Consider the following 12639-nt stretch of genomic DNA (forward strand, 5'->3'; position numbering starts at 1 on the left):
CTTCTCTTCTCTCTCTCTCTCTCTCTCCTCCCTCCTCCCTCCCTCCTCCTCCCCCTTCCCTCCTCCTCCTCCTCCTCCTCCTCCTTCTTCTTCTTCTTCTTCTTCTTCTTCTCTCTCTCTCTCTCTCTCTTTCTCTCTCTCCTCTGAACAAATTTGTGTGTTACAAGGATCTGGCAGATGGCTGTGGATCACATCCCAAGGCTGGTGGGATGCTCTAGCTTTTACCAGGATATGACCTGTCCTTAGAAGATTCAGACTTTTTTGAAAAGCTGTTGTCTTCTGAAAAAAAAATTGACTAAAGAAACCATGAAGGAAGGAAGAGGTTTCATTGACTAGTGACATACAGTCGCCATCTTCATAATATCCATGTTACTGTTCAGATGTGAACACAGGTTCTTTAACCTAAGAACCATCTGTAGGTGCTGCTTGTTTGTAAGCAGGCCTGCTTGCCCTTGAGGTCAAGAATAAACAGGGTCGACTAAACTTAAAACTCACAGAAGTTTGTGCCTATAAAAGTTATAATGCAGGGTTTCAAGTGTCATGTGGAACTCCTCTTGCTTCTGTTACTCCTGAAACCATACACTGTGCCACAAGTATAAAATTGATAAAGTGGCATTAATTACTATGTTTTCTAGGTTGGAATTTTATTTTAGTTAATATTTTCAGGAACTATGAAGCCATATAAAACCCATCTACTTTCATGCTCTGAAATCCTACTTACTGAAAGCAAAGAGGTTAGAGAGAAGGAGTATTAAATTAAGGAGGATTATTTTCAGTATGGTAAATATTGGATCATTTTTCCACCTCATTAAAAGAGGTCATTTTTATATTGATTAAAGGTGGGAAATGAGAGTTAAGACATGAACTCTATTTAAAACCTTTGATCATGTAATGGATTCTACAATCAATTTCTTAGTTCATGAAATTTCTTAGTTTCCTACCAATAAAATAAACGTGATTACATTTTTTAAAGTCACATGGCAACTTATTGTGACCCAAGGAAAGTCATCTCACTTGTCTCAACCAAATTACTGCAGCTATAAAACAAGTGTTTGAGACCTGCCTCAGGTTGTTGCAAAGACTGAATGATCTGAACAGGAAAAGCACCCATGAGGCAGTGGGTGGGACCATTTCCAGTGTCAGGAGGTAAAAGACACACACACACAAACACACACACACACACACACACACAACTTTAATGCTGGCTCCACGTACCCAGGGACACCCAGTGACAACAAGCAGGAACCTTTCCCTCAGGGCCTTGGTTTCCCACGTGTTCAGTGGGAAGCCAGAGTGTGATCTGCGCATCTTTTCCATTTTTTGAGGGCTTGTGGACCCTCAAGAAAACCTGATGAAAACTTTTCATCCTCCTTCACAGAAAAATGTGGTTCTGCACTGAGTTTTGAATAAAACTTCAGGAAGTTCCAAGACCCCTCGTCAAGCTCTAGCATGGCTTCCTATCATAGACACTTGTTTGTATTTGTCTGTCTAGTTTTAGCTCAGTATCTCTGCCCTTTGTTTCAGTGGTTCAAGACGATTTTTGTTCCTTTATGTTTGGAAATCTGATAAAAGTCAGAAATTTTATCCCTAGAAAAATAAGCCTATAGGCACTCTAATAGAGACCACCAATTGTTTCCTGAAATCTGCTTATCTCTTCTACCACAGCAACAGAAATTCCAGTTTGTCATTGGGCATAGAGCCACCTAGAGTTAAATAATATACATTTCCCAGCCTCACTTACAGGTGAATGTGGCAACATAACTCGGTTCTGGCCAATGGGACTTAGTAGAATGGCCATGTGGCACCCTCTTGTTATCTCTATCAATGACACATGCCTTAACTCCATGACCCCATTTCCTTCTATTTCTTATATTTCCTTCTTTCTCCTCTCTCCTACCTCATTCTCCTCTCCTCTCTCTCCTCTCCTTTTCTCTTCTCTTCTCTTCTTTTTTGGCACTAGGGATTGAACCCAGGGATGCTTAACACTTGAGCTACATCCCCAGCCCTTCTTATTTTTTATTTTGAGACAGGATTTTGCTAAGTTGCTTAGGGCCTCACCAAATTGCTGAGGCTGATCTTTAACTTGGAATCCTCCTGCCTCAGCCTCCTGAATCATTGGGATTAGAGGCCTGTCCCACCACACCTGGTCCTTTCCTCTTTTCTGACAGCTGGGATGTGTAATCAATGCCTGGTGCTCCAGCAGTCATCATGCACCATGATGTGATCATGAGAGTGGAAAACACACAGTAGAGCAATAAAGTAGAAGAGCCCAACCCTGTGGAGAACCATAATGATCTTGTACTGACAACTGCTGAATGTCTAGAATTTGTAAGAGAATTAAAGTATCTTATTTTTTCAGACTATTTCTGGATTAACCCATCACCCACCATACTCAAAAGTCTATATGTATTTAACATGAAAGAATGATTGACAAATGAATGACCACAGTCAATTTCACCTGAAAAACTAAGAAAGGAGTGGGGGGCACTGTAGAGAAGAATAGTAATAGTAATAGAGGACTTGTGGGGTGCTTAGACTGGGGGAAGAAACACTGAGAGCAGAAGACAGTTTATAATTCCATGAAGCAGTTGTGCAGCACATATATGAAGGCCAGGTGAGGAAGGTGATTGATGGAAGAAAAGATGAAGAGCAAAGAGACAGAGGTGAGTGAATGGTGTGGGGATGCGGCAGTGCCACTGAGAATTGCAGATAGCTGGCGAATTGAGGAAGAAAGGGGAAGGGATTTTTGTACAATTCCAAGAAGGTGTGCTTGGACCCTCACCTTAGTGAGCTAGATGCTGTAACAAACAATCCCCCAAGTCACATGCACTCAACACAAGAAGATGCAGTTCTTACTTACATAAGACATGTGCCGATGTTCTTGGTCCTAACAACTATGAGGGATATCGGGAAATACAACCTCCTAGTCTCTGCCACCTTGACTTTTCTTCTTCTTTTTGCTCCATAATTTCCTCTTACTGTCCTAATAGAAAAACAAATAACTGTTTTGGATTATTATGAATTCATTTTTGAGACAGAGCCCTCATGAATATTTGTAATCAGTGGGTTTTGGTTATAAATTCAAGGAGTCCACAGAACCATTGAATCCTAGTCACAGTCCCTGGGTAAGATTTCCTGGGCAAGAAGAACTTCTCCTCTTTCTTCTTCTTTCTCCCATTCTCTCTCCCTCTCCCTCTCCCTTACCCTCTCCCTCTCTCCCTCTCTCCTTTTATGTCTCCCTCTCTCCCTCTCTTTCTCTCTCCAGTACTTAGAATCAGCTTATGGCTTTGAACTTACTGGGTAAGAACTCTAGAAATAGAGTTACACCCCAAGCCTGACAAAAGGAACTTTAATGACATTTCCCATAAAGGAGTCAACCCGAGCCCGAGCTGGTGAAAGTGTCCACTATAAAGAAGTATTGAACAACCAAGTAGACAAAATAACTATGGTATACAATTTTTGCCAACAGCACTGGCAAAACTGGCCTCTGAACACAGTGATTCTGAATATTAGTTGTTGCTGTACAAAAAGTTACCATAATTATAGCATCTTGAAGCAACACAAACTTATTAGCTCACAGTGCTGGAGGCAGAAAGTTCAGCATGCATTCACTGCATTTTCTGGTTAGGATCCAATGACATTGCAGTCAAGGTGTTGACAGACTGGGCTCTTACCTGTAGAATCTAGGGAGAATTAAACAGAATTCTATACAAACAAAGCTTGTTAAAATAACCCTTATCTTTCTAGTACTCCTCCATGATTAGCCCATGCTCAAGCCCCTTGTCTTGCCATATATTCAAAATTCACTACTCTTTTTTGAACTTAGTATATTAGCATCTGGCTCTAACTGCTCCTTTGGGTCTTCTCTTTCCTGAAGAGATTCCCATGCAAAGATAGAAACCATATACTTTTCTCTTGTGAATCTTTCTAATGTTAATTTTATACTTAGGGACAGCTGAAATACCCTGTGAGGTAAAATTTTCCTCCCCTATAGTACTACTAGAAAAATGATACATGGGGCCTCTATATCTTTTTTGTTGAATCTATGATTATTTCACACTAAAAAGAAGAGAAAGAATCTGTAATGTTACCATGTTGACATAGAAATTGAATTCATCCTAAGCACTGTGACTTAAAATTGTTTTCTTTGACGTCTGTCTTCATTCTTGCACTATCTTTGGTTTTCTGTGTTGATTTTCTCAAATTTCTAAAGATGGACACTTAGTGTACTAATTTTTGTATGTTCTTTTCCTCTCCCATGAAACTGTAAGGTACAAATTAATGTCTAAATACAGATTTTCCTTATTCCCATGGAACAAATCAGAAAGAGTGTTTCCTCCCATTTTATCCTTATTTGAAATTTTTTTTGTCTAGTCTATATAGATTTTTATACTAGTTTATATAAATCCACCAAAATTCTTGCTTGTATTTAATTGTGTTAAAGTTATAGATCAATTTGAGGAGAGATGACTTCTTTATTATGTTGAGTCTTTCAATCCATGAACATGGTATGTATCTCCATTTATTTACATAGTAATTGATTTTTTCATCAGTATTTTGTAGTTTTTAGAATACATGTAGTGTGAAAATGTTGCTACATTTATAATTAAGTATATTTGAGTGACTGTAGTAGTATTATGTTTTAAAGCATTATTTCTTCAGGTTTATTGCTAGTATATAGAAATAATAAAAAATAATTTTCACATGTATGTTAACCTTGCAGATCTCACTTATTAATTCTAGGAGGGTATGTTTGGGTAGATTCTTGGAGATTTTTTTGCATAGACCATTGTTTCATCTGCAAGTAGAGACAGTTTTATTTCTCCCCTTCTAACATGAGTGCCTTTTATTTTATTTTTCCCTTGATTTAATATGTTGGCTAGAATTTCCAGTAATACATTTAACAAAAGTGTTGAAAACAGATCTACTTGCTTGTTCCTAATTTTGCAGGGAAGTCACTCAATCTTTTACAATTAAATATAACATCAGCTGTAGGTTTTTATAGTCTTTATCAAGCTGGAAAAGTTGTCTTCTACTTATAATTTGCTGAGAATTTTTATTATGAATAGGGGTTGAATTTCACCAAATGATTTTCCTGCATATGTTTATTCAATCACATGACTTTTTCTCATTTCATCTGTTTACATGGTGAATTGTCTGGGCTTATTATTTTCAATGAATAGACTATTTTTCAAGTAGTTTTACTTTCACATAAAAATTGAGTAGAACCTACAGAATCCTTCTTCTCAATTCTCTCTACTCTATTCCACTGAACTTCCTTCTATTTTCCTGGGATTCCGCCTTTTTCCTTAATTGGCTCTAACTTCTGCATATGCTAGAAAACATTTGACCTTTAGTTTTCTGTTTCTGGCTTATTTCATTTTAGCATGATGTTCTCCATTTCATCCATTTACCAGCAAATTACATAATTTCATTCTTCTTCATGACAGAGTAAGACTCCATTGTGTATACATACCACATCTTTATCTATTCATCTGTTGACAAACACCTGAGCTGGTTCCATAACTTAATTCCAATCGACCACAGTGAACCTCTGTGAATTCCACTTGACTGTAATGGATAATATTTTTAGTGTGTTGTTGCATTTGGTTTCTAGTTTATTGTTGAAGATTTTTGTGTCTATTTTCATCAAGATTTTTGTATACTATTTTATATTGGCCTATAGTTTCCTTTTTTGATGTGTCCTTATCTGGTTTGCTTCACAAGTAATGCTGGCCTTACAGAATATGTTTGGAGGAATTCCTTCCTATCCTATCTTTTGGGGATAACGTAGGGGCAATTGAAATTAGATGAAATGGTCATCATTGGAATGGGCAAGTATGTTTTGGAAAAGACCCCCAAAGCACAAGGAACAGAAGCAAAAATGGAATTACATTAAACTAAAAGGCTTCTGCACAGCAAAAAAACAATCATAGAATACAGAAACAACCTATAGAAAGGGAGAAAGTATTTGCCAGCTGTATATTGAACAAAGGGTTGATATTCAGAACATATAAGGAACACCAAAAACTCAATAAAAAATAATAACATAATTAAAAACTGAACAATACATCTAAATAGACAATTCTTTAATTAATACTACAGATTTTTTAAATTATATATATTTTTGTATACTATTTTACACACACACACACAAATGACTAACAGGTACATGAAAAAAAATGGTTGACATTACTAATCAGCAGGCAAATGTAAATCAGAACTACAGTGAGATGGCATTTCACCCTAGTAATATCGGCTATTATCAAAAAGACAACACAACAAGTCCCAGCAAGGATGTGGAGAAAAGTGCACCCCTGCACACCACTGGTGGGGATGTAAATTAGCACAGCCATTGGGGAAAACAGTATGTAGTTTCCTTTAAAAAATAAAACTATAACCATTGTATGATCCAGGAATCCCACTACTGGGTATCTATCCAAAGAAATGAAACCAGTATGTTGAAGAGACATCTGCATTCCTGTATTTATTCAGCCCTATTCACAATATTCAAAAGTGGGGAACACCTAATGTCCACCAACCAATAGATAGGTAAACAAAATATGGTACATATACATAACGGAGAACTGTCAGCTGCAAAAATCAATGATATCCTGTCATTTGTGACAACATGTGGTGAACTGAAGATTGTTGAGTGAAATAATCCAGACACAGAAAGATGAGAATTATATGATCCTACTCATGTGTGGAATCTACAAAAGCTTATCTCATCAAACTTCACAATACAATGGTGGTTCCCAGAGGCTGGGGCAACTTGGGGTGAGAACTGGAGAAAGTTTGATCAGTGGTTACTGAGTTACAGCTAGATAAAAGCAAGAAGTTCTGCTGTGCTGTTGTACAGTAGGGTGACTATAGATAACAATAATATATACAGTCCTTTCAAAATGCTAAAAGAAAGGATTCTAAAATTTTTACCTTGATTAAAAGATGTTTGAGGAGATAAATGCTTAACCTGATTTATACATTGCTCAATGTACCCAAACATTACATGGTACACCATTAATATTTGTAATATTCATGTTTTGTATAAAAGTTACAAATAAATTTTATAAAGAGAATGTTGTTAGATCACATGGTTGGCATATGCTTGACTTTTAAGAAAATGCCAATCTATCTTCCAAAGTGACTGTACCATTTTTGCATTCTTACTGGTGATGAAGGAAAGTTCCTGGAGCTTCATCTCCTTGCCAGAATTTAAGATTGTCAGGGTTTCAAATGAAGCCCTTCTAATAGGTACATAGTGGTATCTTATCTACCGTGGTGTCTCATTGTGTTGTTTTTTTTTTTCTCCCGTGGTGCTGGGATTGAACCCTGGGCCTTGTGCATGTGAGACAAACTCTCTACCAACTAAGCTATAGCCCCAGCCCCCACTGTGGTTTTAGTTTGCGGTTCCCTCATGACGCAGGATGTTGGGCTTCTTTTCATCTGCTCATTTGCTATGCATGCATTCTCTCTGGTGGGATGTCCATTTACATCTTTTCCCCATTTTTTTTCTATTTGTAATCGTGTTGTTTTATTGCTTACCATCAAATTTTAGAAGCTCTTGTATTATTCATATACAGAGTTGAAAGTATGCTTTGCAAATATTTTCTTTCAGTCTTTAGCTTGTAACTTTTTAAATTTAAGTAAATTGAGCATATTTGTTGTTTCTTTCATGGATTCTGCATTTGCTATTCTAAGACTTGATCACCAAATCCAGGTCACCTGGATTTTCTAAACATTTCACAGTTTTTCTCCTCGTATTTAGGTCTAGGGTATGCTTAGAGTTAATTTTTGTGAAAACCATAAGCTCTGGGTCTAGATTCATTTTTTCACAGGTGGATGTTCAGTTATTCCAGCATTTTTTTCTTGGAAATACTATGCATGTCCACAGGCCTGCCAGAGTCGTGGAAGCAGCCCAAAGTGGAACATCATGGGTTTCAGTGAGGGATGATGGGAAGCTAAATCCCAGCCTCTGACCTCTTTTCCTCGGGAAACGTTCTCCTTAAAGCTGATTCCTCCCCCAGGGTTCCTCTGGGTCTGGAGTTGTCTCTAACTCTTCTCTGAAAGCTCAAGAGAGGCACATCAGAATTTCCCTGTCCTGTATCCACTTTCTGACCTTCATTGTGTCCTATCTGTGTGACTTTAAGCAGGTTCCTAAACTTCCTATGAGCCTGTGAACTCATCCTTAACTTGGCGTCATCGAATTGCCTGACAGGCTGGTTTATAGGATTGAATGTGCCATGCATAGGGACGTTATGGGGGTGAAATGTGTGCTCCCAAAAGGTTCAAGTCCTAATCCTCAGGACCCCTGCTATGTGACCTTATTTAAGCATAGGGTCATGGAAGATGTGGTGAATATGAGGTTACTCTGGAGTAGAGTGGGTTCCTAATCCATGTGACTGGTGTCCTTATAACAAGGTGGCCAGACAGGGACGGCAGTCATGCAGCTAGAAGCCCAGGAACGCAAAAAGGAAGCTAGGAAGAGGCGCAGAAAAATTCCCTTTTGTGTTTCAAATGGCATGACCTGCCAACACCTGGATCTTGACCTGCTAGCTTTCAGAACTGTGAGACAATACATTTCTGTGTTTGAAGCAACCCATTCTGTGTTATTTTGCCTTGGTAGCCCTGGGAAGTTAATACAAGGGGCTAAGCACAGGCTCTGGCACAACCTAGGCTGTTGTCACCATGGCAAGAACAGGTGTGTGTGTGTGTGTGTGTGTGTGTGTGTGTATTCATGCATGTATGTGGCTTTACTCTTGGAACTCTGGGCTTGTTGGAAAGATTGGTGGAAATAAAGGTACTCACAAAACATCACCCCCATCTCATCCATCTATCCCTACAACCATTTAGGGTTTTAAGCTCTCCAGAACTGGGCTATCTGTCAACCTTCACATCACTACTGTGAGGAAGGAGAGATGAGAAAGTGCCCCAAGAAGCTGGCAGCAAAGCCTGGCCCAGATCCAGGGGTCATGCTCCCACCTCAGTCTCAGCACAGATGGGGAGTTGGCCGTTCCAGAGCCCCACAGCTGAAAGCATCCTGTTTGAACAAGTGAAAATGGCTGCTGGTGGCACCTCTGGAAATGCCTTGATGAACTCCTGGTTTTGGTTTTGGTTTTCTTACCAGGCATAAGTTTGAGGGTTATGAGAATTAGTACTTGTTCTTTTTCTCTCCTCTCCCCTCTTACAGAGTAAAGACCTACCCGCCACTCTGTCTTCCACCAGAGGTGTGTCTCATTGGCAGAACCCACAAATGGCACCAGCCTCTCATTCCTCTCCTCTTTCTCAATAGGAACATTTAGCTTGGAGGACAGACATTTGCTCCCACTGAGGTGCTTAGAATACATTTCCCAAAAATGTGTGTGGGGCAAGTTCTATGAAAATTGTGAGCACCGAGAGTTCCAAGTATCAGTGATCCGAAGATTCTGAGGGGAAATTTCTGGGTAGTTGTCATTCCAAGGTTCTGAATTTTAGACATCACAGTTTTAGGATATGACAGTTTTGTCACTGCACAATTCTAAGATTCCCTGGGCTGGATTTGTGGCTCAGTGGGAGAGCATTTGCCTAACACATATGAGGCCCTGGTTCGATTCTCGGCACTGCATATAAATAAATAAATAAAGGTCTATTGACAATTAAAAAATATTAAAAAAGAAAAAAAGATTAAAAAAAAGGATTCCCTGAGTCAAGGATTTTAGAAGCTCTTTAAGGAGACATGCAAATGAGAGGATGTGGCTTGATGCTGATGCCGGTTGTTGACCAGCATGTTGGTAACAACAGAGGGGTGTGAGTCTTTGAGTCCATTCTCATTCCCACTCCAGTGAACAGGAAGAGACCATTTATAGAACCCAGGTTGTAAGNCTTACCAATGGAAAAAGGCACAAATGCATCACTCTTCTTAAACTGCCCCTTGTCATCCAGGAAGCGCTGGGGGTTGAAATCTTCAGGGTTGGAGAAGAACTTGGTGTCTCTCAGCACAGAGCCCAGCATAGGGAATACTTCTGTGCCCTGAAGAAGGGGGGAGGAGGGGTGGATAAGATGGGTTATAAGAAGAGAGTGTTGAAAGTTCACAGGCACCGAAAAGAGAGTTAGGCTACCCCACCGGAAGAGAAATGGGAGGCGTGTGAACAGGGCTCTTCTGAGAGAGAAGCTTTGGGGGGGTATGAAGTTAATGCCTGTGAGACAGGAAGTATGGGGGAGTGGGGGTTCACGCTCTCTAAGGCAGTAAAGTTAAGGGACACAGGGTCTTTGTCTCCTGAGACAGGATGTTGGGGGATGTGGGTTCATCTTTCTCAAGGCTGGAGGTTGGGGGAATTTGGGGAAACATGGGATTTGTGTCCCTCAAGGCAGGATGTGTGGGGGACATGAGGTTCCTGTCCTGAAGGCAGGAGATCTAGGGAAATGAGATTTGTGTCTTTTGAGACAGCAAAGTTGGGAGACATAGGGTTGATTCTCCTGAGACAGAAAGGCTGGGGCTACTCAGGACTCAGGAGTCTCTGAATGGCAAGATGCAAGGCACACAGCAGTTGCATGATTCTTTGATGGAGGGTGTGGGATAGGGACTGGAAATCTATTGATGGGGATGGGGTGCTAGGGTCCCAGGGAGTGGCTCAGAGGTCAGCACCTTGGGGAGGAAAAAGCCCCGAAATTTGGTGTCCTTAATGACCCTGCGAGACAGGCCCATGGGAATCATGTCTCCAAATCTTTGGATCTCGTGGATCACGGCCTCTGTGTAGGGCATCTGGGCGCGGTCCTCAAACTTGGGCTGCCGGTTCCTGCCAATCACCCGGTCAATCTCCTCATGGAGTTTGGCTGAGGGAAAAGGAAGACGGTATTTAGGTACCTAGTGGCTGGAGAAGAGGCACGACAATCCAAACACGTAAACCTGGGTGAATGGCAAGCACCTCTGTACGACACCCCCTTAGACCATTCAGAACAGCCAAAGGCCACTAACATTGTGGCAGCAGGGTCTTGTTAACTTGATCGTACCAGATGGGAGCCACAAGTCAGGGGCCCTAGGGAGTGCCTGGGGAGCGGGCAGTGGGACTTAGTGGGCTTAGCAGAGGAGCAATTTGCTAACTGGTTCACACACTTCCAATATTTTCATGGATACTTGGCTGATGCCTATCCACTGAATATCCCCCACCCCTGGCCAAGGACCTGAGAGAGGTGGAGTCAGTGGAGCTGGCTCAGAGGAGTTCAAAGGGTCTATGGCCTCCACTCCCCTGTCCCTGCAGCCTTACCCTCCACCTCTGGGTGCTTCATGAGCATCAGGAAGCCATAGCGCAGGGTCGTGCTCACGGTCTCGGTGCCAGCAAAGAAGAGGTTCAGCGTGGTCAGCACCAGGTTCTTCATGAAGAACTCTGTGTTGGGGTTATTTTTCTCCTGAAAGGAGAGAGGCCTTCAGGCCAAGTCCCAAAGTCTTCCCTTTGGGGCCCTTCTGAGGTTTTACCTTGGACCATCTCTCTTAGGTCCAGACCTAAGGTGAGAGGAGGGGGCCTAGATTTGCTGGGCTCTGCCCAGGTTTCAGGCTTTTGAGTAAAATTCTGGCTTTGTCCAAAATGCTCTTCTCATGTGCTTTGCCCTGATGACTATCTATTCTTTCATGACCAGGCCAGTTGTCACTTTTTCAATTATAGGGTATTTAGTAAGACAGGGGTGGAGAGAGACTGAGAAACATGGGCGGAGATGTGAAGATGGAGTGATTCAGGAGCATTAAAGATAGTTTTTCTGAAACAAAGAATTTTAAGCAACAGCATCTGTTCCCCCCAACATCGTGAAGTCTTTGGAGGATCTCCTTCCTAATCCTTTGAACATCAGACTCCATAAATCCCTATCTCCTTGCCGCACAGAAAAGAGAATGACATGCAGTTGGAGGTGAGATCTTTCAATGTCACATAGTAAAGCCAGGTCACCTATCCACATGAGTGTGACTGATGACCAGGTTATAAAACATCAGACAGTTTGGTGGCTGAAAGCACCAGCCACAGAGTCAGAGAGACATTGTTTTGAGCTAGGGTCCACTTTTCTTTGCTATGTGACCTTAAGCAAGTTACTTATACTCTCTGGGCCGCAGTCTCTTCACTTGTAAAACTGGGGTCATAATAAAACATTGTTCAAGAGCTGTTGTAGATGCTAAGTAAGCACTCAAAATAGTGCCTGGCTCATGGCAGCACTGTAGAGGTAGTTGTATGCACACGTTCCTCTGTGCTTACAAGGGCTTGGCAGATGGAATAGTGGTGTTTAATTATGATTGGGACCATGAGGATTATGCAAAGGGAGGCTAATTTGGGCCTCTGTTCTTCTGCCCTCCCTGGCCTTATTTCCCACTGCCTGGCTTTGGACCTCCCCACCCTGGCTGCTGGCTGCACCTCCTTCATGCGGATAAGAAAGGAGTCGATGAAGTCCCGCGGGGAGTTGGGGTCCAGAGTGCGCTGGTTCTGCTCCACCTTCCTGGCCACGAAGTCCTCAAGGCCCTGCAGCTCCTTAAAGGCCTGTTGCTGAGGTCCTGGCAGGTGCTTCATCACCGAGTAGAACATCTCATAGAGCTGGTGGTTGCGGAAAGAGAAAGCAAAGACCAGACAGCTGTCAGTGCGCAGCACCCAGTGGGAGTAGGACCTGTCTCCAGGTGAGAAAGGC

The 12639-nt window shown here is 41.5% G+C and overlaps 1 protein-coding gene across 1 annotated transcript; it reads right to left on the reverse strand.

Annotated features, from left to right (window-relative positions):
• Positions 1-3624: 3624 nt before the first annotated feature.
• On the reverse strand, positions 3625-12633 carry LOC107151637 (cytochrome P450 2A13-like). The gene is made up of 5 exons (XM_015497032.2): positions 12372-12633; positions 11244-11385; positions 10625-10812; positions 9867-10008; positions 3625-3674 (listed from the first exon to the last, which is right to left on the reverse strand). The coding sequence occupies exons 1-5, from the start codon at positions 12537-12539 to the stop codon at positions 3625-3627; spliced, it is 690 nt and encodes a 229-aa protein (XP_015352518.2). The 5' UTR covers positions 12540-12633.
• Between the last annotated feature and the right edge of the window lie 6 nt (positions 12634-12639).

Source organism: Marmota marmota, unplaced genomic scaffold (assembly GCF_001458135.2).
Source record: "Marmota marmota marmota unplaced genomic scaffold, marMar, whole genome shotgun sequence".
Lineage (NCBI taxonomy): Eukaryota > Metazoa > Chordata > Mammalia > Rodentia > Sciuridae > Marmota > Marmota marmota.

Coding starts and splice junctions, on each gene's coding strand:
- LOC107151637 (XM_015497032.2), bottom strand. CDS start 12,539: ATGTTCTACTCGGTGATGAAGCACCTGCCAGGACCTCAGCAACAGGCC. Junction 10,813..11,243: donor GAAGCACCCAGAGGTGGAGG/GTAAGGCTGCAG, acceptor CTTTTCCCTCAG/CCAAACTCCATGAGGAGATT. Junction 10,009..10,624: donor GGGGCTTTTTCCTCCCCAAG/GTGCTGACCTCT, acceptor CCCCTTCTTCAG/GGCACAGAAGTATTCCCTAT.